Here is a 26,554-nt window from a genome sequence, read left to right on the forward strand (position 1 = left end):
TTGGAACATTCAGAAATCGGAATTTGTTTTTTGGAGGTATGGAAAGTACGGGCTGGTCCCATGAGATAACAAATTGGAGCGAATTGAAACGCACTATATTACAATCAGCCTCGAGACACTCCATGTTTAGAACCAACAGATCTCTTGGAGAGCATGGTTACAATGGACATTAGACAACAACGTATCTCCAAAGACGACAAATCCTGGCAACTCAGCCAGATACTCAATTCATCTTTACGAAGTTAAAAAGTTAGCCTCAAGAATTGTACTGGTCCATAAGTCAGAAATCTCTACCTTCACAAAGCCTTGTAACATGTCTCCCCTAAGTGACCATCCATTAGTGAAGAAAACCATTAAAGCAATTTTATTAAAGAATTCTCCTATACGATGTCCTTACATTTTGGAATGGATCTTGTAAATTGGATTGGCAGAGGAAAATCGAGGTTTCCAGTTTATTTAAAATTTCTCAACACGTGGCAACTTTGCTACTCCTCGCTGCAGGTCGTCGCATTCATGATTTAACTTTGCTCCACATAGACGCGGACCACGGTCAAATTACAAGAGAGCAAATCGTATTCTGGCCCTCTTTTGGGTCAAAAAACGGATAATGCGAATTACCAGCAATCGGATTGGTACCTGTCGAGGAGCGATAAGATTTTTTTTTTTGACCTCTGCTATTGGATACCAAAACTGATAAACAAATCAGAACAACAGAGGAAAGCAGACCCAACTTTAACAAACGTATTCATCACTACGCGGAACAGAGTCAAAGCAGCATCTAGATCTGTAATAGCAGGCGGGTTAAGGCTAATTCTGAAAGATGCTAAAGGCTGACAAAAAAGCCTCTCTCGGCAGTTTTAGGTCAGCTGTTGCTACAGACAACTGGGTCAACAAGAACCTTAATATTGATGAGGCACTACGCAAAGGTAATTGGCGTAGAAACTCAACTTTCTTGAAACACTTATTTAAGGAAGTAGAGGTTAGAACAAGAAATGTTATTGTAAATTTAACAATGTGTGATTAATAGTTTTTTTTTTTCACAATTTAGAATTATTATATCTGTGATTGTGTAAACGGGTACAAATTAAAACTTATGACATTAACATTATGTTAGTGATTACGATGAAAGATTTATATTAATCACTAAGAAAATAATATCTGATTTTCTCATTCCTAAATGGAACATAATCTTTAAGTGAATCATACTCCATACATAGTCACAGTACGCTAAGTCAGCGCCGGCAGATATTAAACATCTCAAGTGGGTCAAGCCTAAAGGCTCGAACACCTAAATAGAAACGTTTTTCCCCCGAAGGGTAAAAAACGTATATTTAGGTTTCAGCCGAAAGGCTTGACCCACCATTAAATACCTTACCGGCTTCACCTCGCTTCGATTCCTGAAATCGGTACTGAAATTAAAATGGCCGACACCACCTGCCTGTGCGCTGACTCCCCTCCACAAATCACCGAGCCGATACGGATCAATGCTCGGGTTGTGTCGTTACGAACTACTAGATGGCGCTGATGTTCTAAAGGGTTATCTCAAGTGGGTCAAGCCTTTCGGCTGAAACCTAAATATACGTTTTTTACCCTTCGGGGGAAAAACGTTTCTATTCTCGCAAAAAATGACATACTTCCCCGGAGAACTAAGTCGTTTGTGTGTTGGTATGCCACTAGTACACACTGTACACACAAATCTGGTGTGCACGTCTTCAATTGATAAAATATGATTCCAACTTCTTGTGGCGTCACGACACCCAACAACACAGTTATGTGTTTGCACCTTTATAAAACGAAATATTTCGTGCAAAGGCTTATTCATGAAAATTAGAGATATGAAACTAACAATTTGAGGCAAAATAATAAGAATACATAGTTATTTTTAGAAATATATTTTATAGAATTCGTATAGCATATTCACTACGAATAGGTTTTGCTACTTCAGTGAACTTGAGTTCTAAGCTTAGTATTTGAATTCTACTACTATGACCCATGAGACATTGAACAGTTAAACAGTAAACTATTTTTCATTAAGTAGAGATCCAAGCCATTCCAAGATTTTATTACTCGTGTTAGTAAGGATACGAATCGAAACGAAGGGACCCTAATCATGTCTCGCTCACACACTAAGCACAAATATAATGTGTAAGTGAGAGGGAATGGTTAACGCGAAACGTAGAACTCGGAATTTTAGAGCCTATACCATTTGCTGTGGACCTGCTATTATTTAAAATAGGACAAGTTTGTAGGAAAAACTCAGACTAATTTATTAAGTACATACAACTAAATTTAATTCTCTGAAATATGAAAATTATATAGGTGTCTGAACACACTTGTCATTGTTCATTCGCAATAGTAAACTTCTCACATTATCATCAGAGATTTTTCAGCTTGATGAGCAGCTCCAGGTGATGACGGTATATAAAAAGTTTTTTTGTGTATATTTGCGTATTAATGCGGAAATATCAGTAGTTGCGGAAAGTGCGGTTGGGTTTGAAGCCACCAAAGACGCCACCTCCGCCGCCACCGGGAGATGAGAGTACGGACAGTACATAACTTTTTTTTTGTGTATATTAGTGCGGAAGTCATCAGTAGTTGCGGAAGGTGCGGTTGGGTTTGAAGCCACCGCCGACGCCACCGCCACCGCCACCAGGAGACGAGTTCATAAACAGCTCGATGTAACGATGTTCCATATTGTTTTTGTCCCGCCTCATGGCCTGTAAGTGAAAGTAATTACTGGTATTGATTCTGATAGTATGTAGAAAAGAGTATTCGCATCTTTTTCTTGCCAATGTAATAAGAAAAGGACAGACACACTTATTTTAATTTCGAACTGTCAAACTTCATGACTTTCGGTCTTGAGCATATTGTTTCTAAAGTAGCTTTGAAGAATTTGGCCTACCTATTAGCCCGCCATTTTTTTCCCCCAAAATAACGGCCACGCATAGTATCCGTATTAATCAATAGCTGGCATCAATACGAAAGTGTTGTATGAGACAAAATCTTCAAAAGTGTCACGTTTATGAGATATGATATTATGAGCTATCAAAGTTGTACTGGTGGCTAAACTGTTACGTACTGATGAAACCTTTAGACTATAAAGAGACTTTAATTTAAAATTCATTTTCCACCATTTTGAAGCAATATTAAATAATTTTGAGGTATTGGACTCTAAAAATCAAGAATAAACTAGGTTACACACTCCTGAAGTAAACTTACCCGCATGGCATCCTCGTGGCACTCAAACTCGACGTCAGCCTCGCCGCTGGGCCGCCCGCTGTTGTCGTACAGGATGTTGATGTTCATTGGATGGATCGGCCTGAAGAACTGGACACAAATATATTGTTGGATACTTGGCTACTTTGCGGGAGTCCATGATATACAAGAAACAATAAGCGTAGTTCTTGCATTTACCAACTTTTTTGTGAATATTATGTTAAATTCGTGCTCGCTTTGCTCGCGCTTTTGTTTTTGTTGTTAAATTATAATAGTAGCCCGCAACTTCGTCCGCATGGATTAAGGTTTTTAAAAATCCTGTGACAACTCTTTGATTTTCTGGGATAAAGAGCCTAAAAATATACATTTTCGGAATGCTATCACTGAATAGTACTTATCAAATTTTGGTTAAGAAAAAGGTAATATCTAACAGGGAGATAAACACTTTCGCAATTATAATAGTAATTTTTTTTTTTTTTTGTAAATATATCAAGAGTTTCGCGCTTCGCTCGCGGTGTTGATGCTGATTGCTGGTATAACTTTTGAAATATGACGTGATAATTTTATTGCGTCATCCCTTAGGAATGTGATTAATCGACTGAACACATCTCCTCTCTTCCCCGCTTAGGTGGAGACCGCGCCTTAGCCTAGTGGTCAAGCCCACTTTTTATTTCTCATGCTATGTGTTAAACGGTCTATCGGCCGTATTCACAATCATTACTATGAGGTCTCACAGTGCGCTCGAACGCATAGTGAAGGTTCCACCAATCAGATCATTGTAAATTGACGTGACACAGTCATCTGATTGGTGGAACCTACACTATGCGTTTCAGAGCACTGTCACAACGTTACTATGAGGTTTTCATAGTAACGTTTGTGAATACGGGTGTTAGTCTAGCGAGCAGGCAATGGGTTGACACGGTAATGACTAATGACGCATAGAGATGATGATACTCACATAGGCAATATCCTGCGGCGTGGCTTTGAAGGGCAAGCCGCGCATGTGCACGCAATGGCACGAGCCGCGCCGCCCGCCGCCGCCACCGCCGCCGCGCGCGCCGAAACCACCGCCTGCACGGATTTAAATTTATTTGAGACCACAGACCACTAAGCCTAACCACCTACACAAGGTTTTGACTGAAAAAGATCTTAAAATGTTGGTGAGGGACAGGGGAGAATAATTTGTTGTGATTGATCATAACTCATAACTGAAATGTCATAAATCAAGTCCAGTCAACCAGTGATGGGAATGGGACGTCGAATTTATTCTATCGACACTATCTCAGTTGATATAATGAACCTGATGCCCTTCATCCGGCGAGCTTATGTAACTCTATGTAGCTGCAAGCGTTGTTATATTACCTCGTCCGATAGCCCCGCCCCGGCCGCCCCTGCCGCCGAAGCGTCCGCCGGAGTATCTGTCGTTGCGGTCGTACGGCGTAGCACGATAGCCGCGCGACGACTTGAACTCGCCGAGAACCCGAGAAGCGTACGCGCGAACCTCTTCTGGCGAGCTTATGTACCTCTATGTAGCTACAAGCGTTGTTATATTACCTCGTCCGATAGCCCCGCCCCGGCCGCCCCTGCCGCCGAAGCGTCCGCCGGAGTATCTGTCGTTGCGGTCGTACGGCGTAGCACGATAGCCGCGCGACGACTTGAACTCGCCGAGAACCCGAGAAGCGTACGCGCGAACCTCTTCTGGCGAGCTTATGTACCTCTATGTAGCTACAAGCGTTGTTATATTACCTCGTCCGATAGCCCCGCCCCGGCCGCCCCTGCCGCCGAAGCGTCCGCCGGAGTATCTGTCGTTGCGGTCGTACGGCGTAGCACGATAGCCGCGCGACGACTTGAACTCGCCGAGAACCCGAGAAGCGTACGCGCGAACCTCTTCTGGCGAGCTTATGTACCTCTATGTAGCTACAAGCGTTGTTATATTACCTCGTCCGATAGCCCCGCCCCGGCCGCCCCTGCCGCCGAAGCGTCCGCCGGAGTATCTGTCGTTGCGGTCGTACGGCGTAGCACGATAGCCGCGCGACGACTTGAACTCGCCGAGAACCCGAGAAGCGTACGCGCGAACCTCTTCTGCCGAGCTTATGAACACCTCAATGTACCTGTAAATGGAAGACGGTTTATGTCATTTCAGTCTATTACGTAGTCGAGTCGAACTTCCTTTCTGAGGGGGTCTAGGTTATAGGGAAAAGTGTACGTGTACAGTCAAAGGACGTAAGTCGCTTAGCACCGTAATGACCATATTCGCGTAGCACGGTTATGCACATGCGTTAGGTGTGTGTGTCGTGTTTATAGAAAAAGGTCATAAGTGCGACAGGTTTTTGATGCAATAATTTCGCGGAATTGCTACTCGAATTCTGAGGCCGACCGTACATCAAAATCTCAAGTTTCTATGTCCAACTGGTTGAGTTGTATGTTGATGTCTATTAGTCAGTTTCTACTTTATATTACACAATCCTAAAATAAAGGTAAGTGATAATAAAGCCTTGTTTGCAGTAGGTTTGCATTCCTATTGTAAAGTGGGATCACCCCACAAGTCAATTTTTTCCATACAAAAATAATTATGTCTGCTTTTTAAGTCGAGAAATAAATCAATCTTTTGGACTTTTTCCTGTAACTATGGAATGGGATGTTAAGGATATACATAATTCGTTATTTTATTCAAAGTACGCACGCACACACAGTTAAAACTCATACACACACAGATATAACCATCATTCGATCATTCTTCTTGTCATCCTAATTGATTTGAAGCAATTTGTATGTAGTAGACATATATTTCATTCTAGATAAATAAACTAATTTTACATGACACAATAAGTAGATAGCCTAATGTGGTGAAGAAAATAAATATTTGGCCATAAGTAGAAAATCAAGCCTTTCTCAATAAACTATCTAATACAATAAATTGAGAAAAAAAAAGATTTTTAAACATATGATAATTAATTGTTATATAACTGGTGTTACAGAGTAACATGTCAGTCTACCCATAAACTCTGCTGCCACAGAGTCAACCATTAAATTCTACCCAGTAATTCTGATGTCACAGTATAAGCCCTTACAGTCTACCAATGTAAATAAAACCAATTTATATAATCCACTGGTCTTCTTCCCCCGTCTTCGTCTCCCCGCCGTGCCTCCCATATTGTCGTCCCGCTCCCGCCCTTCGATCGCCCAACCTTTGACAACTCAATAACCAATCAAGAAGTGCATTACTATATGCTGTCACTCACTAATATGACGTTTTGTGGAGAAAAAATCATAGACAAAACACTTTAAGGTAAGTAGAAGATTTCTTACTATAAAAATCAAATCAGATATAACAAAATATTGTACATTGATTATGAATTCTGTCATATTTTAGGCACAAAACTTACATAATCTCTAAACTAAATTGACAGGTTTAAATCTAGTGCTATCCGTTTCTGCCGGGAGCATTATGAAAGGGATGGCAATACATTTAGACCTGACATTTTAGATTAGTTTAGGCATTGGGTCAAACAGAATTGGCCATATTGTGTCTAGAAAAAAAAAAAAAAACGAAAAAGTAGCTAAATTAAACTAAAACTTTTATATAAAAAAAAAATATTTGCCTTTGATTTTTTCGCCAAAACAAGGTCACAGCGAGAAGCATTATAGAAATGCAGCAAATATTTAATGATTAGCCCTTAATTTACTAAGTTAACCCAATTTTTAACTAAATCAAACACCTCCAAAATATTAAAAGAAACTATGATTTATAGAACTGAAATGTGTCAAATAGTTAAATGAAAACCCTGATGAAAAGTTTCTGTAGCATTTTAGTAGTAGTTATGGTCCTGATTCATTGTAAATGCTAAATGAGTGTTGAATTATTTTTTGAAAAAATGTGTATTCTATAAATCACAGATCCAAATAAAAAGGGGTCCCATAATAACCCTCTACACCATTTTACTGAAGTTAATGTGGTGTACGTAGTCATATAATGACGGTGTAAGGCAATATTACTATGCAATGATTTAGTAAGATATTTTTTACAATCAGGTGGTGCCAGCGAGTGTTATTATTGATGTACAGCAAGTTTAAACCAAGGTCCGATACATGTATTTTGCATAATACAGTTGGTATGCATTGTTTGTTTAGGGATTATGTAACTTTACCAAAAATATTTTTTATAGTAATATTTAAACTCTAAAATAGATTTTCGGTGAAAAGTACTTTTGAATCAAAGCATTCTAAAATTAATAAAAAATATATACTAAAATACTGTTCAACAGAAAACATTAGCATTAAGTTTTTAATTTTTATCTTATTGTTTATGGTTTGTTCTGTATGTAGGAATAAGTATATAGAATTTTTTAAAAATGCACCGAAATGAAAAACCTCTCGTATTTGGAAGTCGTTTAACAAGGAACTTCAATAAACTTAAAAATATGTGATATGTTCATTTTTTGTAATCATTAACAGATACGACTGACATAATAATATATTAAACTACTCCATACTTAAGTATGAATGTCGAAAATGTGTCCATTTATCTGTCTATTACCTTCTCACAGCTCAATCGCTAAAGCAATGATTTGGCACAAGAATAGTATCCTGAAGATAATACTTTTATCCTGGAAAATCGAAGTTCCTATGGGATTTCTAAAATACTTTAGGTATTTCCACGCAGAAGTCACAAGCTACTTACTAACAAATTTGAATTGAGCTTGGTTTCATAAATCCCCTAATTATTTGTACACTGTAAAACAAGCAAAATTGCCAAACACCTGTGACCGTACACCACAGTGTAATACATAGTAACCCCCCACCTGTGTCCTATTTTCTCCCTGTCCCTGCTGAGAGCTTCTTGAGCGCTCAGCTTGTCAACGAAGTAAACAAACGCCTCGCCCGAGGCCCGCCCCGTGTGGTCCGATAGCAAGTGCACCCCGTCTTGGGCCACCGTCAACCCTGCCCCGTCCAACAAAACCATTGTTATATCATACTTGTATACCAAATAATTGTCGCTTAGGTAAATTCCTATGTAGTTCTAAGAGTTTCTCGCTTTTTGTATGTATTTTTTTACTAAATTATTAATGAATAAGGTTGGTTTCACAGTTTTTTTTAAATATTACCGACTTAATATTAAAATATTTTTTGAGTTCATAAAATTATTAATCTGACTTACAAGCCCCTAAATAAATTCAATAAGTTCATTAATACAATTATAATTTGAAATATGTAGTTGTGTAGTTGATAATGTGCAAGTTATGTATGAGCAAATGAGCAGTAGAATTCATTACAATATTGATAAAAAAAAGTAATTTTAATTGTTATAGCAATCTTGTTCAACCATTTAAGAATTAACTAACTAAAAAAAAATATTTAAAAAACCATCTCAAATTTTAACATTTAACTAGCTGCTTCTCTTAGGCTATGTCAAAAATAATGACATGTCTGAAAATTTAATACTAGCAATGTGAACCAACCATTATCTTTCTAAAATTGCATGCTATGTTTTGATTTCTATTTTGAAAAACTAAAAAGGTTTATTTTAACTCTATCTATTTATCTACTTCTGATGTGACTTGCCTACACATCCCCAGAAGGCAAACAATTTAGGAAAGAAATAAAAAAACTTAAAAATGCTTTTTGATATTTGACTTACCGTCAAAGAATTGTTCAATTTCTTCTTTAGAGCAGCCAAAAGGCAAGCCTCTCAGCTTGACAATGCCATATTCATCGTTGACATTGGGTATGCTGTCAAAGCCATTCTCACTTTGACGCATTGCATTTAGAGCCCATTCCATGTCTTGACGGTCAGTAGAGAATACTGGAAAAATCATTGCTCTGTGTGAAAAGTTGTAGTGCTAAATGTATTCTTTAAAAAGTGAGTAAAGCTTGCACCAATATCTATGTAGTCTCTGTTTCTATGCATATGGCCACACACACATCTACAAATTTGTGTACACTTTTTAAAATAAAATTGTATTCTGAGCTTCCGCTATCTGGAATTTTATAACAGCTTTGCAAAACACTAATAAAATTAATCTAAAGCACTAATTGTATGTTACTATCTAGCAATATTTCTGTTTGAACCATGGTCATACTTTGGTACTTTAATACACCTTGTTAGGTCACTTTATACAGCTGTTCTGTTTGGTGGTATATTTGAAATAGAGATGGAAGTAACAGGAAGTGAATACGACTTTTGCCTCAAAAAAGATCTGAGTTGGCCTAATGAAGTTATACTTAAAAAAAAATGAAAAAATCATATTAGTTAATATGTATGTGCTTCGTACCCTCAATATATCTCTTGCCCATGTGCTCTTTGTCTTTCTTCAGAGCCTGATCCACATCCTCCTGCGTCTCCACTTCTACAAAGCATTCTCCTGAAGGCCTCCCTGGTCGCACCTCAGTTAAATGGACACCTGCATAAAGTGAAAACAAGTTACCACAACAGTTAACTTTTAACTATTTAATTCTTCCATTACAATGTGAAATGTAAACTAGACTTGGATGGCTGGAGTGAAAAATTTGGAAGGAAGGGACAAGCACACACCACAGACGGAAACATGTAAGTGCAAAAACCAGCCCAGAAAGAAGAAAAAAAAAAGGGGATAAGAAATTATAATATTTACTAGCTGCATGGTTCTTAAAAATCCTACAGTAACTCTTTGATTTTTCAGAATAAAAAATAACCTCTGTTCATTACTGGGATGCAAGCTATCTCTGTACAAAATCTTGACTAAATCGGTTAAATGGATGAGCCTTTAAAATCCCATGGGGATTTGATTTTCTAGGACAAAGAACTAAAGTAAGAACATTTAGAACTATCGATTGTACGGCATCCTGATTCCTATCTGCCGCCATTATCAGTGTTGTGTTGTGCAAATATTTTGGATTTGCGATTACTAATAATACCTTACCTTCTTCGCCGTTAACAACCGAAATACCACCTAAGAACTCGAGGACATCCTGAACCGTTGTGGAGAAAGGCAAACCACGCAGTTTGATAATGTGGCCACCATCGCCAGCCCCCAACATTTTTCAACTATTATTACGAATGTTCGGGCGTAAGTAATGATACGCTACACTTTAAAAGATAGATGTACGAGTATTTCAGCTTTTTTGAAGAATAAAAGCGTCGTTTCGCGCTATGAATTAAGATAGCTGATAGAATTAAAAATAGAAATTTTTTCTTTGCGTGGTTAAAAAAGTATGAACTAGGGATGTACTAGCCGATAATAAGCCGGTCCGAATCCGATTCTTTTCGATATCGAGTATCATTATACATCGATGATCTTAGTATAATTATACACTATTATGTATTTTGAATTCTGAGGTATAATCCTAGTGCTTAGTATAATTATGATTATGATTAAATAGTCATTCAAACACCTCAATGGTTTCCGCGAACCATCGAAATGTTTGAACAATAGAAACAATCGATGAAAACAAAACAACTCGCCAACGCGCATCGCTAATGATGACGCGCATACGAGTGATATATGCTGTCAAATGTCAACTGTCAAATTAGTCAAATTTTTGACGAATTTTTCCAATTTCTTGTCAATCGCATCGTGATTTGTGTGCTAAAACATGTTTTTCCCATGTATTTCTAGATGCTAAGTAATTATAATTTGTAGGCAGAAAGCCTTTAATTGCTTACAAAAGAGATAACTAAAGTGTTTAATTAAGTTTGGTGTGTGATAACTTTTAACCAAAATGACCGTGGACGGTGACGAGCAACCCCAGCGGGATCGTGTGTTTATGGATATTTCGATCGGGGGCTTGCCCTCCGGCCGTATAGTGTTTGAGCTGTTTAATGATGTAGCGCCGAAGACCGCGGAGAACTTTCGGGCGCTCTGCGCAGGGGATATGGGTGTTGGGAAGGTTACTGGCAAACCGTTAACCTATAAGGTTAGTAGATGTTTTTTCCTAAATCTACTAGCTAACCCGGCCTGCCTTCGCTCTGGTAGATTATATGAAAATTACAAGAGTCTGCATGAATTTAGGGTTCATAAATCCTGTGGGAACTTATTTTTCACGGTAAAAAGTGAAATAATACAGGAAATACCACAAACCATTGCTCTAAGGCTAGGCTTTAATTCACTTAAATTATATTATGTACGACTTTTCACAATAATAATGAATTGTTGATAACATTACTGATCCAGTGCTATAAACTAATTCACAGGCAGAGGAAAATATATATATGCATATTTTTGATATTTCTTAATCTGCAAAATTTTTACAGGGCATGGTGTTTCATAGAGTGGTTAAAGACTTTATGATTCAAGGAGGTGACTTTACCAATGCAAATGGAACAGGCGGGGAGTCTATTTACGGAGGCACTTTTGAAGGTAAGTGTTGACAGTTTCCATTTGTATGTGTTGTGAATAACCCTAGTAGCCGACGTCAAGCATTTTACTCTTTATTGTTATAGTAAAGTATCTTTTTTATTGATATTGTTTGCTAAGCAGTTAAGCCTGGTGGTTAACATGTCAGCTTCCTCCAACTTTTCAGAGTTCACATGCATTTTAAGCAAACAAATCTCACTTGCTTTAACAGTGAAGGAAAATTTGTGGGGAAACCTGCATGTCTGAGAGTTCTTCATATTGTTCTCTAAGGTGTGTGGAGCCCTCTAATACACTCAGCCAGGTGTTGGACTGTGACCTAACCTTTCTCACTCTAACTCACCTGTGCTCAGTAGTAGATTGAGATGATGATGATGATGATGATGATTGTTTGTTTAATCAACCAAATATAAGGTCTTTCAGAAGGAGAAAATCTATTCTATTCCTAATATAACATGATTCTGGATCATGTTAAAAAATTACTTTATTTTTTCCAGATGAGACATTTGAGCTGAAGCATGATAGGCCTTACTTGCTGTCCATGGCTAACAGGGGCAAGGACACAAATGGTTCCCAGTTCTTTATGTAAGTTAAAAATCTAACGGCCAATGGTAAGAACTGTATTTAAAATTTTATTGTAATAAATTGTGCTTTTATTTCTAATTAAGACTTGCAACATCTATGTAGATGTTGGTTCTTTTAAAAATGCTATATAATTTAAAGCTTTTACTTTTCTCAAATACATAGTCCTCTTCCTTTTTGCAATAGTTCTGTCAAAATTGGTTCAAAATTTTTGAAAATTACTCTGCACAAAGACACTAATTTTTTTTAAATGAGTGTTTAGGTCTTAATAACACATACCATACAAACCATATAAATAATAAACCAGTGATTTCAGGGCTAAGCAGCTTATCCCTAGGCCCTTAGACTTTATTTTGATTATGGACTTGGTTATGGAGAAATTCAGAAAATTGTGAAAATGATGATAAGGATAAAACATGCTTTTGTTACTAAAACAAGTAGTTCATTGTACAAAATACAAGCAAAACTAGGGTAAAGATCCCTATTCCCTATTATGAAACCTATGTTTCAAGATGTACTGAAGAACACACATTTACATTTGTGTGGTATTATCCCCTAGGTGCAAATCAAAATTATTAAAGCTACTCTTAAAAGTAGAGCTAAGGTATATATCATGCGACCTATATAAATTAGGCTAAATTAGTACCTACTAGAGGATGCCCGCGACTTCGTCCGCGTGGATTAAAGATCCCGTGGGAACTGTTTGATTTTCCCGGATAAAAAGTTGCCTATGTCAATTACAGGGACACAAGCTACCTCAGCACCAAATTTCATATAAATCGATCAAGCGGATGAGTATTTAGGAATCCCGCGGGAACTGTTAGTTTTTACGGGAAAAAAGTAGCCTATGTCCTTCCCCGGAATGTATCCTAAGTCTGTACAAAATTTCATTAAAATCGGTTCAGCGTTTGAGCCGTGAAAGCGTAGCAGACAGACAGACAGACATACGACAGACACACTTTCGCATTTATAATATTAGTATGGATAGAAGCGCTGCTTCAAACAAAAATTGTGTCCTATGTAGCTATCAAAATTCCTATGACATTGGACATTATGCTGTTAGCAAAAATGAGTTGCAGCCCATACTACATAAAAGTTTTTGTCTACATGCATGTAACAATACATCAGGACGGATTTATATATTTTGTGTATTATTTTTCTCTAGAGAAAAAAAAAGTCCTATTATGCCTCTGACAAAAGTAGGGTAAAGGTCCCTATTATGGGACCTATGTGCTTGTAACATTACATGCGGGCACACATTTACATTAGTGTTGTGTCATAGAACGCGGCCGCGGCGGCGAGCGGCGCGCTATCATTCTTGTTGTGTTCTGTGTGTTGTAGTACAACACAGCCGGCGCCGCATCTCGACAAGTGAGTATCTACTTTTTCTACAATTATATAATTTTACAGAATTTTACTGGTAATTTATATCATAAAGTCCAATAAAATAAAATATGATGGTTTGATGAAATAATACTTGTTTATTACTAACTAGAGGATGCCCCCGGCTTCGCCTGCCGGGGGCATCCTCTAGTTAAAACCGAAATCCAGATTTCGGTTTTTTAAATCCCGCAGGAACTCTTTGATATTCCGCGATAAAAAGTAGCCTATGTCCTTCCCCGGGATGTAGCCCATGTCTGTACCAAATTTCATCAAAATCGGTTCAGCGGTTGGGCCGTGAAAACGTAGCAGACAGACAGACAGACAGATAGACAGACAGACACACTTTCGCATTTATAATATTAGTATGGATTAGAAAATATCTTTAACTGCCAAGCAGTCAGAAAACTTGTTCCAACTATCCACAATTGAAAAAAAAATTTGCGATGCTCAAACACATAGGTGATATAAAAGATGGCGGCCTCAAAACAGCTGTTCTGCTTGGTGGTCAGTCGAAGTAACGCAAACGTTATTTCCATCTGAAAAAAGATCTGAATTACTCTCAAGTCACACCTAAAGAAGTTTTACTTGGAAACGTGTAAAGTTTGGTGTGTGGTGCCACAGTGTGCACTGCGTTTTCGGCACGGTGGTGGGCGGCGCGGCGCTGGTGCGGCAGCTGGAGGCGCTGCCGGTGGACCGCAACGCGCGACCGCTGCAGGACGTGACCGTCGCCAACTGCGGACAGCTCGTGCGACTCAAACATGGTAATTACTGACTACGGTGACTGCAATAGGGCAGTTTACCCTACCGTTTTGTAGATTGACGTCATGTGTATATTATTCTACTACTTAATGTCCGCGACTTCGTTCCCGGGGATATAGGTTTTTAAAAATCCTGTGGGAACTCATTGATTTTCTGGGATAAAAAGTAGCCTATGTGTTAAACCAGGGTATAATCTATCTCCATTCCAAATTTCAACCAAATCCGTCCAGTAGTTTTTGCGAGATTGAGTAACAAACATACATCCATCCATACATATACAAACTTTCGCGTTTATAATAGTAGGATTTATTATTTTCCTAATTTTATCAGGTAAAAAACGCAAGCAGGATAAGGCAAAGGAGAAAGAGAGTGGAGAAGAGTCAGACCAATCTCATAAGAAAGAGAAAAAGAAGAAAAAGGATAAGAAGAAGAAACGGTAAGCAGACACACTACTCCTTTCATAACATCATCATCAATCGATAGACATGCCCATTATTGGACATGTAGTCTCTTGAAGGGTCTTCCACATACCAAGTTATAGTACAATAAACAAACATAAACTTGCTAAAACTGAACAAAAGCAGTCTGTGATTTATGTCAACTTTTTTAACCACCAACCCAAAAAGAGGGGTGTTGTAAGTTTCACTTGTGTATCTGTGTATCTGTCTGTGGCATTGTAGCTCCTAAACTAATGAACCGATTTTAATTTAGTTTTTTTTTGTTTGAAAGATGGCTTGTTCAAGAGTGTTCTTAGCTATAATCCAAGAAAATCGGTTCAGCCGTTTGAAAGTTATCAGCTCTTTTCTTGTTACTGTAACCTTCACTTGTCGGGGGTGTTATAAATTTTAATTTACACTTATTAGTCGATGTATTTGGTGGTACGAAGTTTGCCGTAAGTCGTTCGCATCTTAATGATCATATTCGCGTGGCACGGTTATGCATATACGTTAGGTGTGTATGGAGTGTTTATAGAAAAAGGTCATAAGTGCGACAGGTGTTTGATGCAATAGTTTCACGGGATTGCTACTCGAATTCTGTGGCCGATCGTACCTGATGTGACAGGAAAATTGTTTTTTGGCAGCCATCATTCCGAGCGCTCAGCCGATGAGGAAGTCCCGGAAGCGCCTTCTCACCCCCTCGTGACCACATCCAAGATTGATCCTCGAGAAATACCCGAAGTGCCCACCAATAGGTTCCTGATGAGAGGTGGGCGTGACCAGGACAAGGATAGGATGGACCCTAGGAGGGATAGAGAAAGGTATGTGGTAGTATTCAAAATGGCTGGCGGATTCACCAGCAAATCCAAGATCGATTCTCGTGAAATACCAGTGACCAGGACAAGTATAGGATGGACCCTAGGAGGGATAGAGAAAGGTATTATTCAAAATGGCTGGCGGGTTCATTGTTTGAGGCATGATTCCAGTAAATGACAAAGCATGGAAGGCGCATTTCTAATAATTTGTCATTCGAAAATAGGGGTCACAAACTCACTTCTGTTAAACACGTAACCAATTAAATTAGTGTTACAGTTAACGGCAATGGGCTCATGATTTATTGGTACTGAGACACTGGCTCCTGCCGCGATTGGCTGTCTCAAAGTGATACCATAGGAAGACAGGTAGACAAAGAATGATATCTTAATATATAAAAGGTAAAGCTGACTGACTGACTGATCTATCAACGCACAGCTCAAAATACTGGATGAATCAGGCTGAATTTTGGGCATGCAGATAGCTATTATGATGTAGAAGTCAGCTAAAAAAGGATTTTCGAAAATTCAACTCCTAAGGGGGTAAAATAAAGGTTTGAAATTTATGTAGTCCATACAGACAAAGTCGCAAGTATGAGCTAAAGTATAGGTATATTAAAGAATAATCAAATAAATTTTGTTTTGACTTGCAGCTTTAGTCAATTTTTGATGTAAGTTACATTATTGGTATATTATTTCCTTATTATAATGAAGTTTTGTATTAATCAATGTAATGTATATTTTTGTTCATCATACTTATTCAAAAACAAACCTTGGCATTAGGGGATAATTTCATTTTGCTCCCATGGGAGTTCTCTCTTCTGATTGGTTTGCTAGGTAGTAATGGTAAAAGTGTGTGTCACTCGGGGCCAAACTATTTTACTTTCAGGCGGCGTATACTTATTGAATTCCTCGCTATTACTCCTCAGGATTCAAAATAACACCCTCGAGGAACAAAATATCACTTTGACCCCTTGTGAATCAAATTACTAATTACTTTTGTTTAGCACGGATAAGTTATATTTTATTTTGTATACAGGATGCGCTTCCGTGAACGCGAGCGTCACTCTTACACCCGCAGTGGAAGAATCATAAAAGGCCGTGGAGTGTTTGTAAGTAACCTTTTTTTCTGGCTTTACGGCTCTGGGTTCTAGCCCTTTTAAGCCTTAAGTATTCAATAGGCAGATAACATAAGACATAAACGACCGGTTTGTACGTAACTTGTGTTTTGTTTCAGCGTTACCGCACGCCGTCTCGCTCTCGCTCCCGCTCGCGCTCGGCCACGCCCCCTCACTGGCGTCAAGCGCAGAGACGCATCGTCAAACTGGCTCATTTGGAGGTAAGATGATATTCTCTCCTTCAGCAAGCTCGGCCAAGTGTTTGTTTCAGCGACCTCTATTAAAGCACGCTGGACTTGCGATTGCCGACCGGTTTTTGACGCAACTTAATTTTAGCTGCAGCAGTGAGGATTCAATTTTAACTCCCAGTAGTGTGTTTCGGCCTTAACATAAAGTTTTTTTTAAATAAAACTTTTTTAAACAGATGGATCGAGAGCACCCCGAGCAAGATAATATGTCCAAGGGCAGACATGTTGAAAAACAACACAGCCGTGAGTTTATTAAAAGCAATATATACAAGCTCATTCGAAAAGATGTCCTCATCCAACAACAATGTCATTGAACTCATCCATATCCATACTAATATTATAAATGCGAAAGTGTGTCTGTCTGTCTGCTACCTTTTCACGGCCCAACAGTAATCGATTCTGACGAAATTTGGTACAGGGTTAGCTTATATCCCGGGGACAGACATAGGCTACTTTTTATCCCGGAAAATCAAAGAGTTCTCTTGGGATTCCTAAAAACCCATCCGCTTAAGCGATTTGTATGAAATTTGGTACTGAGGTCGCTAGCGTCCCTGTAATTGACATAGGCATTTTATCCCGGAAAATCAAACAATTCCCATGGGATCTTTAAAAACCTAAATCGCTAACGAAGTCGCGGGCATCCTCTAGTAATTGTTGATAAACATCTATGCGACTAACCCTTCCACCAATCAATTTTTTCGTAATAATTTTGAGTTGATGGTGCGTTGGAATATTTTTCATAAAATACGTCCAATTCGACGACATGATTGACAACATGATCTCAAACCAGTATGTATAATAATATTATGTTCGCTCCAACAGCTGTGCAACACTGCAAGTTAATGACAGACAGTGCCATCTATGATGTGATTTTGTAAACACTTTATTTGATCGACAAATACACGGGTTCGGATTTTTTCTTCACTTGTGTTATGTGCAGACAGACAGACAACAAAGTGATTCATAAGGGCCCCTTTGAGTTACGGGACCCTAAAAACATGATTTGTATTACAGGAGAGGGTGAAGAAGGCACTCCGGAAAGGCCGAGAGAAAAGGAGGAAGGCGAATGTGATACACCTATAGGTACATCATAATTCATTGGTTTTCTTTTTTAAATATTGTTAAAAACTGGCTGGACTCGGGTAATTAGTCGAAGTGAGTTCGAATAATTTCGAACCCATCCGGGGTCCTTTTTCAAAGGGTCTCTGCTCATAACGAGGACCATCAAGGACCGCTGTAAGGGTGACTGAGGTGGGGAGAATGGCTGGTGTTCTTTTTTAAGGTCTGCACCTATACCTACATAGACGAAATTCCACAGACCCGTACGAAGTGATTTGTTTCCTCGTTTCTAATACGCACTGCTAGGATGTGGAATGGTTTCCGTTGTTCCCGTTAGCTATAATATTCGTACCTTCAGAAAAAGAATGAATAGACACCTTCTGGGCAGACGATCTCCAGGTTGCTTCTGGATCAGGATCTTCTTGGTGTGATTGCAATCAAATGCAAGCCCATTTAGCTATTTAAAAAAAAATGATTGTTTTTGTTTAGATACATCGCGTCATGAGAGAATCGACTACAACGCGCTAGACTTCGAGGAAGACGTCGATCATGATGGTATGATTAAACTTCAAAAACTATAAGTTGAGGAACTGGCAGGATTCGATCTCTGCGTCTCCCAGTCGCTTAAGTACTGAACTGAAATACATATTATCTTAAATTCGGCACTGGGCTAAGTTAACCGTAGCCTAGAATAGATTAGATTAAATTTTTATTCAAGTAGACTTTTCCAAGTGCTTTTGAATCGTCAAAATAATTTACCATTGGTTCGGAATGCCTAGTTGGCTGATGGCGCGATACCTAGGGCAGACGCAGGTTCGAACCTGCCGGTTCCGCAATTTTTTAAAATTTCGCACTAGTTGGTGGAAGTGTCTTAGTGCTCTTAAAACACGAAGTTGATAGACACCCCGTTTATTTACTGTCTGTTCACACTTAGTCACTGAGTACTTGGATATACACTACTTCCCGGATCCCTAATTAGGGGTTTATTCGGACCGGAATCTGTTCTGCAGTCTTTCTCTGAGGCCTGGCCGGCTAGCAATAATGCCAGGTCTGTAGCCTATGGCACAGGTATGACTGAAGAACTAACTTTTGTCGAGATGCACCGTTTTTATAGGCCCCATACTGCTGATTGACAATTTATTATTGGTGTCAATTTCGAGAATAGCAATTCAGGATTATGTGGCCTAGACTAGGGTTGTAATAGTATGCTTGTGTGTGTGACTAGTAATATGTCTATGTGGTACAAACCACATAGACACGCGATGTTTACTCTCTCTCTCCCCCCTCCCCCCCCTCCCCCCCCCCCCTCCCCCCCCCCCTCCCCCCTCCCCCACCCCCTCCCCCCTCTCTACCACTCAAAGATGGCAACGACATCTTCAAGCATGCTTCAAAACATTGCGGCAAGTTACCTTGGTTGTTATAACCTGCAATTTCCCAGCAGACGATCGTGAGGCGCCTAACAAACGCAAGCCGGATCGCCGGAGGGCGCCCCAGCAGTACTGGTCGGGAGGAGAACGCGCCGACATGCTGGCGCGAGCTCTGGGCGTCAACCCCAAGCAGAGGTATGTTCAGCTATAGAATAGTTTTTTTTTCAAATAAAACTTTTCTAAGTGCTTTCGATTAGTCAAGTGTCCTAAAATTAACTCTTTTTACCTAACTACGGCAAAGCCAAAAGGAAGGGATATGATTTTAACAATGTATGACCGAGACGTATGAAGAATGTTAGAGTTAAAACGAGACAGATGTATATCGCTCATATAAATCTACACATACACACACACACACACATATACACACACTAGATAAGATAATATTGTATTGCTATGGAAGAGCGGTGTCTTCTGACACAGATGTTCTCCTCTCTCTAAAAGAAGGCTCCAACCTCCTACAGATGATTGTTAACAAAGTTACCGAAAATAAAAAAATTAGATTTTTTGAAATCTGTCTTGTTTTAACTTAATCTTAAGTCTGAGCAAAGTCAAAGTATGCTCTATTAATCTCACCCTAAATTACTGTATAACATAATAATTACAACCAGATTAGTACCAATCATAATTTTTTGATCACAGGGAAACTCTAATCAGAGATACTAGTATCAGAAACCAGAGGGATATCAGAGATGATAGAGACTATTATGAACCCAAACGCCGCGAAGGCCTAGCTTCCACCGTCAGCCATGTCGCGCCCAAGCTATCCTCCGCTATAACAACTGTGACTCACGAAGAATCGAAGTTTGAACCGCCACAGATGGACGACAATCAGGGATACGACCCTTTCAGCATGTTGCGTAGTACTTTTACCAAGAATAAGGAGAAGATACTGTTAGGGTAAGTTCTATGGTTTTTCATCGCGGAAACTTAAATACGGCTTTAACTAACGTTAAACCTTGTTTAAGTTTTTGTGGTGAGACTATTTGTGTGTAACCTCTGAATATTGAAAAGTAAGTTTTTGGAATATACCACATGGTATCTACGAGTTAAGAGTAGTTTGGATAAATTCTGAGTACTTTGGGTGATCCAATCCTAAGTGTTCTGGAAGAAATCCAACTACTCTTGATAGTTGTAGGTAGAACCGAATTCCTTATTAAATTGTTAAATAAAAACCAATAACTCTTTTATGCATACAGGCAACAAGCTCCTCAGGAAAGGCGCGAAAAGGAAAGACCAAGGGTGGAAGAAAGACGCGATAGACACAGGGCTGATAGGGATCATAGACCTTCCGAAAGGGATGATTTAAGTAAAATCTTTGAAAAACCAGATTTAACAATACGCCAGTCGGAAAAAGAAGGCCGCGACCGCAAACAATCAGAAAATGAAGCTGACAATAAAGATCGCCATAAATATTCTGATAAACAAGATCGCAGGGATGAAGATATCAGAGGCATATCCAAAGACAGAAATAACAAAAGACCATCACAAGAAGAAGAAAAGATAGATGTATTCAAAGATAAGTCTGACAAACGCGAAAGACCGGAAAAAATTGACGCTAGAAACGTCTCTAGAGATAGAGAAGACAATAGAGCTAAAAGTATAAACGAGAAGCGAGAAAGGTCAATTGAAACGGAATCTAAACGCGATAAATCTAAAGAAACAGATGGTAATAGAGATAAATCGGGAGAAAGAGCTAATAAGGGAGATAAATCGTCAAGACACAGGGAAGAGAGATCAAAAGATAGATATGACAAGAGGGATCGGTCGCAAGAAAAAGATAAACGTGATAAATCTCGCGAAAGATCCAAAAGAAATACTTCAAGAGACATAGATGAGAAATTAGCAGATAAGAGAGAACGATCGAGAGAAAAGGATGACAGACGTAGGTCAAGAGAAAGAGATAGCAAAAGAGACAGATCTCGTGAAAGAGATAGTAAGAGGGATAAATCGCATGAGGACAAGGGAGATAGCAAGAGAGACGAATCGTATGATGATAAGCGAGATAGCAAGAGAGACAAATCTCGTGGAAGAGATAGCAGGAGGGATAAGTCTTATGATAGAGATCGCAAGAGGGATAGATCTGGTGAAAGAGATAGCAAGAGGGATAAATCGTATGATGATAAGCGAGACAAGAGAGACAAATCCCGTGAAAATGATAGCAAGAGGGACAAGTCTCGTGAAAGAGATAGCAGGAGAGACAGGTCTCGTGAAAGAGATGGCAAGAGGGACAAATCGTATGAGGATAAGCGGGACAGTAAGAGGGATAGGTCGAGTGATAAGGACAGACAAAGGGATCGTGAAGATGGAAAAAGAGACGTGAAGACGCATTCTTCAACTAAAGAAAGGTTTGATTTTCTTTTAATCTATTTTTGACACTGATCAAAAATCTAGCTAGGATTGCCAGTTTCTTATTTTACTCTTACACTATGGTTATAATTTATTAATTATAATTAGCTACTAGATAATGCATACGACTTTGCAACTTCGTCCATGTGGATTTAGGTTTTTAAAAATCTCATGAGAACTCAGTGATTTATTTATTTGATAGTGACTGACTTGACTCTCTTTCTTTGATAGTGTATAATAAAGATAGATCGAGGGCTCCCTAATACATATTTGAACCTATAATATGGTTCAAATAGGTATTTTCTACTTATCACTTCGACTGCCGAGTGAGACAGTCGACTTAGCAAGACCAAGAGACACAACCAAGATAAGACAAAGACAAATCCAAAACAAGACCACAAGACCAAAACTAGACAAAAATAGAATAATTATATTAGCGTAATACGTTTGAGAAACGAGTAAGGAGTGTAACCTTATATTTATATTCTACAGGTCCACTTCCCGTAATCGTGATCGAAAGAGTCAAGAAAACCCTGAAGATGACGATAAAAAGAAGGTATTTAGGATAGAGTTGGCGTCAAGACATAAGTTCTGACATTCAACCTGCGCAGTGGGAGAGTTATCGATCTATTTGTTCTCCACTAAATAACTTTTACTGGGTACAGTCTGTTATCTGCGACCAATGACGTGCGGTTTCTATTTGAATAAAGTTAGCATTTGGATAGATTAATAAATAAATAAATAAAGCCTTTATTGTTGAACTTACATGACAATATTAACTTAAATATCTCACTTTGGTTCCTTTGCGATCAGCGCGTCTTCTGACGCATAGGACTCTTCCAGGTCTTAAATGAGGCTGTCTAGTGCTTCTCTTGCCCATAGTGACCTATCTGTCTTCTTTATGTCGTCAACCATATAACGAATAGGTTAATAAATGTCAATATTTGGTTTAGGAGGAAGAAAGAAACGAGGCTCGCAAGGAATTGATGGAGATTGTGCGTCTCATCAAGTCCCGACAGAAACAGAGGGAGAACAAGGCTCCAGGTAATTCTTACATTCTCTTCTGCGTCCGATCCGTCCGTCTGTCCGTTTGTATAACGCTCTCTCTGTTACGTAATCCCATACAAATGTTAGAGGCAGAAATCTCTGGGCGTTAACCATTTGAGTCACCAGCCAATCACAAAACATGTTATCAAAAACATTCGAAAATCTATTCGCAAATGTTTTCAGAAACATTCTAAATTCAATTTAAAAACATGTTTATTGAGACTTTTACCCGACTGCGGTAAAGCCAAAAGGAAGGGTTATGATTTTAGCAGTCTATGTATGTATGTAAGTATGTTTGTATCCAGATTCTGTGTGTTCCACCGTAGTGCCTAAACTACTAGGCCGATTTTGATGAATGAGGTGTCAATTGATTCGTTGTGAAGGACCGGGTGACAGGCTATATTTTATACGAAAAAAATTGACCTAACAGATTTTACATCAAAAAAAGTGGAGGTCTAAGAGATTTTTTTTTGCTATTGTTTTGAGTGGGATGTTAAATGAAAGAGGAGAAAATTCTGAGCTCATGTATATAAATGTACAATAACATTAAAATATACCAAGCCACAGAAAAAGAATTTTACTCTAATATTTCAGCGTTTATTAAGATGATCGCAGTCGGGTTTTAGTTTTCAACTTTATGTTGTTGCCTCTATCATTTATATGGGAGTATGTAACAGAGAGAGCGCTGTACTAACTTCATCTCGCAGATACTCATAGTATAGTAGCCCTTAATGCTTCCACTTTGTCTGTAGAAGCAAAGAAGAAGCCTCGCTCGTCGAGCCGCGGCTCCTCCGGCTCTGGGGACGAGAAGTCTCGACGACGTCGCTCCTCTGAACGCGGCCGGCGAAGTCGCAGCAGGTGTTTTTTTTTAATTCATAATATTAGATGGGATTTTAGTAGTTTAGGACTTTTGCTTTAGTAAATATATTTCTTTTTGTTAATTGAACAAGTAACTTTTGATGTAGTGAGCGTCAAAGATTACACAAAACCCAAAATTCAATAATCGTGTTTGGTATTTTAGGCAATAAGAAAAAAAAAATATCAACAAATTGCAAAATGTTGTCTTCCAATTAATTAATGCAGGGATTAACAAAATATAAGGGGTCAAAATTGCTTAAAAATGGCTCAGAGGGTATGAATCCTCTTAATGAACGATTAAATGATTGTTATTCAACAGGGGAACCCGGTCTCGCCGCTCACGCAGCCCTCGTTCGCGTCGCCAGCGGCGTTCGTCATCATCCAACTGATCAAGACACCATTACAACTATTCATAGCCATACCGCTTGAGGAGCTGACCGACCAACAAAACGATGTACAACCGTGTCAACAAGAGCTGGAACATACCATGTGTAACCAGAACGCTAGCAAAAACGAAGACAGGCGATAGTACTGATTATTGCGGATAAGATACCATAAATAAAACTACGAAGAAAAGTTTTAAAAACCTGCATTTTTAAAAATTCACAATATATTGCAAATAAAACATCTGACTGACGCTAGAACGTTACGTAAATAGGCCACTCGGAGTCAATGCCGCGTCGTAGGTGGGGCATTGACCCGATTTTTACACGCTATACATTGCGGGTTTGAAAAATAATGAATCACTAAAACTACAAGATAAGGCAAATGGTCATTGGCATTGGATTCTGTTTAGCTAGTATAATAATAACTCTAAGTTTTTGCTAGTGTTCTGGTTACACCTTGCATTAAAATGTAGATAACGGGTACATACCACGTGACCACTTCCCGGACAATAGGGATGTTGACAACTAGTGAAATCAGTATCTTTTATCAAACGTCAAAATACGCTCTTAGTATGCGAGCTTCTATGAAATACTGGCATGTGACGTCACAATGATTTGATGTTTTTTCTTTTAGTTTAATCGATTATATTCAAAGAAATAAAGACGCGAATACTCTAAAATTTAGTAGGCAGTACAATTAGTACCAATGCATATATAGCCCATCTATGTAATTTTTCAACACCTTGCGGTAATGTGCAATGAGCATTAATAAAACCTCATTTTCAGTGGATTTAAAATTAAGTGACTATCATACATTATTCGGTAACTTTTTAGCTATTAGGTCTCATACCTTATTTCTTTACAAGATAGAGAAGTAACAAAAGGTTCGCTCGACCCAACGCGTGATAATAGGCTATACATGGGCTTAGATCTATGGTGCATAGTTTGACTTTGATCAGACTTCACTTAAGGGGCAAGCGACGGGTCTGCCCGCGAAATTCAAATTTTATTTGGTTTTTCGCAATTTGTAAACTAATACGTACAAAGTAGGCTTATGGCATTTTCAATTGCGACAATGGCAGTATCATCCTCACAGGTTTATATAAAAATCTTTACTTGAAAGGGTCCAGTTTAAGAAATTAGCTCTAGTATCGACTGTGTCAGAATTAGTCGATACTATAGCTAATTTCTTAACCTGGACCCTTTCAAGTAAAGATTTTTATAGAAACCTGTGAGGATGATACTGCCATTGTCGCAATTGAAAATGCCATAAGCCTACGTTGTCGTATTAGTTTAAAAAATGCGAAAAACCAAATTAAATTTGAATTTCGCGGACAGGCCGGTCTCATGGCCCTTAAGGGGCAAGCGACGGGTCTGCCCGCGAAATTCAAATTTTATTTGGTTTTTCGCAATTTGTAAACTAATACGTACAAAGTAGGCTTATGGCATTCTAGTTGCGACAATGGCAGTATCATCTCCACTGTTTATATAAAAATCTTTACTTGAAAGGGTCCAGTTTAAGAAATTAGCTCTAGTATCGACTAATTTTTATAGTCGATACTAGAGCTAAGAAAAACCAAATAAAATTTGAATTTCGCGGGCAGACCCGTCGCATCCACCTTAAAGATAAAACGAGATGGATTTATTGCAATGTCTTTGACATTAATCTATCCCGTTTTAACTATAAGTAAAGTCAAAGTACGCTTTATATATCTTACGCCTTGTCTGAAAGCGCCTATTAGGCCCGGTTTCCACCTAAGAAAAGATGTGTTCAGTAAATCAATCGGATTTTTCAAAGATGACGTGATAATATTATTCCGCTTTGGTGGAAACCAAGCCTTACAGTGCATTAATCTGACTTTCTGATACTATTCTATTTTGTACTTATACCTACATATTTTATGATTAAAATTATTCTTGTTTTCTTTACTAGATTAAGTCATTCGATGTAATGCATTTGTGTGTGTTATTTTACTAAGTTAGTAAATAAAATTCATTTCGACATTTTCGTTTTATTCTGTATCGCCCCTTGACCTTATCATTTTCCAGTTATGATCTAATCGAATTATTTCATCAAGATCGGTTCAGCCGTTTTGAAGACAAACGAAATTATAAAGTTTACCTACAGCCAAGAACGGATTTGACTATCTATCATGATCAGCCCATTGCTGGCCCACTACTGAACACCATGGTTCTTAGAGTGAGAAGGGTTTAGGCCATAGTCTGCCACGCTGATCCAATGCGGATTGGCAGACTTCACATACCGTTGAGAACTCAGGCATGCAGGTTTCCTCACGATGTTTTCCTTAACCGTTAAAGCAAGTGATAAAATTGCACAAACGCTCATAACTGAAAATTAAGAGGTGAACCCCCGACTCTCGATTAGGAGTGGGACGTTCTAACCACTAGGCTATCACAGCTTTTTTACTATCTGAACTTGAGCTAAATTGGTTAAGACGGAACTCTAAAACCATTATTTTTAGTGTTTTTAACAGCCCTTGACTGTATTTTCACCTAGTGGTAGGTAACTCCTGTGATGATGC

General features: G+C 38.6%; 2 protein-coding genes and 1 long non-coding RNA gene across 6 annotated transcripts; 1 reads left to right on the top strand and 2 right to left on the bottom strand.

The window, feature by feature from the left end:
• Positions 1–1,106: 1,106 nt before the first annotated feature.
• Positions 1,107–19,986, bottom strand: LOC123868913. Its single transcript, XR_006796760.1, has 3 exons — positions 19,977–19,986; positions 19,469–19,471; positions 1,107–1,615 (listed from the first exon to the last, which is right to left on the bottom strand). It is a non-coding gene; the product is annotated as an uncharacterized LOC123868913 (long non-coding RNA).
• On the bottom strand, positions 1,877–10,412 carry LOC123868901 (heterogeneous nuclear ribonucleoprotein F). Of its 2 annotated transcripts, XM_045911568.1 has the most exons (9): positions 10,116–10,412; positions 9,489–9,617; positions 8,855–9,019; positions 8,019–8,157; positions 5,155–5,327; positions 4,175–4,287; positions 3,220–3,327; positions 2,585–2,717; positions 1,877–2,462 (listed from the first exon to the last, which is right to left on the bottom strand). In XM_045911568.1, the coding sequence occupies exons 1-8, from the start codon at positions 10,231–10,233 to the stop codon at positions 2,589–2,591; spliced, it is 1,074 nt and encodes a 357-aa protein (XP_045767524.1). In that variant the 5' UTR covers positions 10,234–10,412; the 3' UTR covers positions 1,877–2,462; positions 2,585–2,588. The 2 variants fall into 2 exon arrangements, with proteins under 2 accessions (XP_045767524.1, XP_045767523.1); XM_045911567.1 differs by having other exon boundaries at positions 1,877–2,717.
• Positions 10,736–25,099, top strand: LOC123868898 (peptidyl-prolyl cis-trans isomerase G). 3 transcript variants are annotated; one of them, XM_045911561.1, is made up of 19 exons: positions 10,736–11,109; positions 11,447–11,552; positions 12,044–12,131; positions 13,470–13,499; positions 14,133–14,272; positions 14,601–14,706; positions 15,352–15,528; positions 16,559–16,631; positions 16,757–16,858; positions 17,062–17,128; positions 17,900–17,968; positions 18,434–18,499; positions 19,383–19,506; positions 20,014–20,271; positions 20,571–21,719; positions 22,213–22,276; positions 22,674–22,764; positions 23,517–23,625; positions 23,945–25,099. In XM_045911561.1, the coding sequence occupies exons 1-19, from the start codon at positions 10,915–10,917 to the stop codon at positions 24,012–24,014; spliced, it is 3,084 nt and encodes a 1,027-aa protein (XP_045767517.1). In that variant the 5' UTR covers positions 10,736–10,914; the 3' UTR covers positions 24,015–25,099. The 3 variants fall into 3 exon arrangements, with proteins under 3 accessions (XP_045767517.1, XP_045767519.1, XP_045767518.1); XM_045911563.1 differs by having other exon boundaries at positions 23,520–23,625; XM_045911562.1 differs by having other exon boundaries at positions 19,386–19,506.
• Positions 25,100–26,554: the final 1,455 nt, after the last annotated feature.

The sequence above is a fragment of the Maniola jurtina genome, chromosome 10 (genome assembly GCF_905333055.1).
Source record: "Maniola jurtina chromosome 10, ilManJurt1.1, whole genome shotgun sequence".
NCBI lineage: Eukaryota > Metazoa > Arthropoda > Insecta > Lepidoptera > Nymphalidae > Maniola > Maniola jurtina.

Coding starts and splice junctions, on each gene's coding strand:
- LOC123868898 (XM_045911561.1), top strand. CDS start 10,915: ATGACCGTGGACGGTGACGAGCAACCCCAGCGGGATCGTGTGTTTATG. Junction 12,132..13,469: donor AATGGTTCCCAGTTCTTTAT/GTAAGTTAAAAA, acceptor TGTGTGTTGTAG/TACAACACAGCCGGCGCCGC. Junction 15,529..16,558: donor CCTAGGAGGGATAGAGAAAG/GTATGTGGTAGT, acceptor TTTTGTATACAG/GATGCGCTTCCGTGAACGCG.
- LOC123868901 (XM_045911568.1), bottom strand. CDS start 10,233: ATGTTGGGGGCTGGCGATGGTGGCCACATTATCAAACTGCGTGGTTTG. Junction 9,020..9,488: donor GGGCAAGAGATATATTGAGG/GTACGAAGCACA, acceptor TGATTTTTCCAG/TATTCTCTACTGACCGTCAA. Junction 3,328..4,174: donor CGCCGCAGGATATTGCCTAT/GTGAGTATCATC, acceptor ATTTGTGTCCAG/TTCTTCAGGCCGATCCATCC.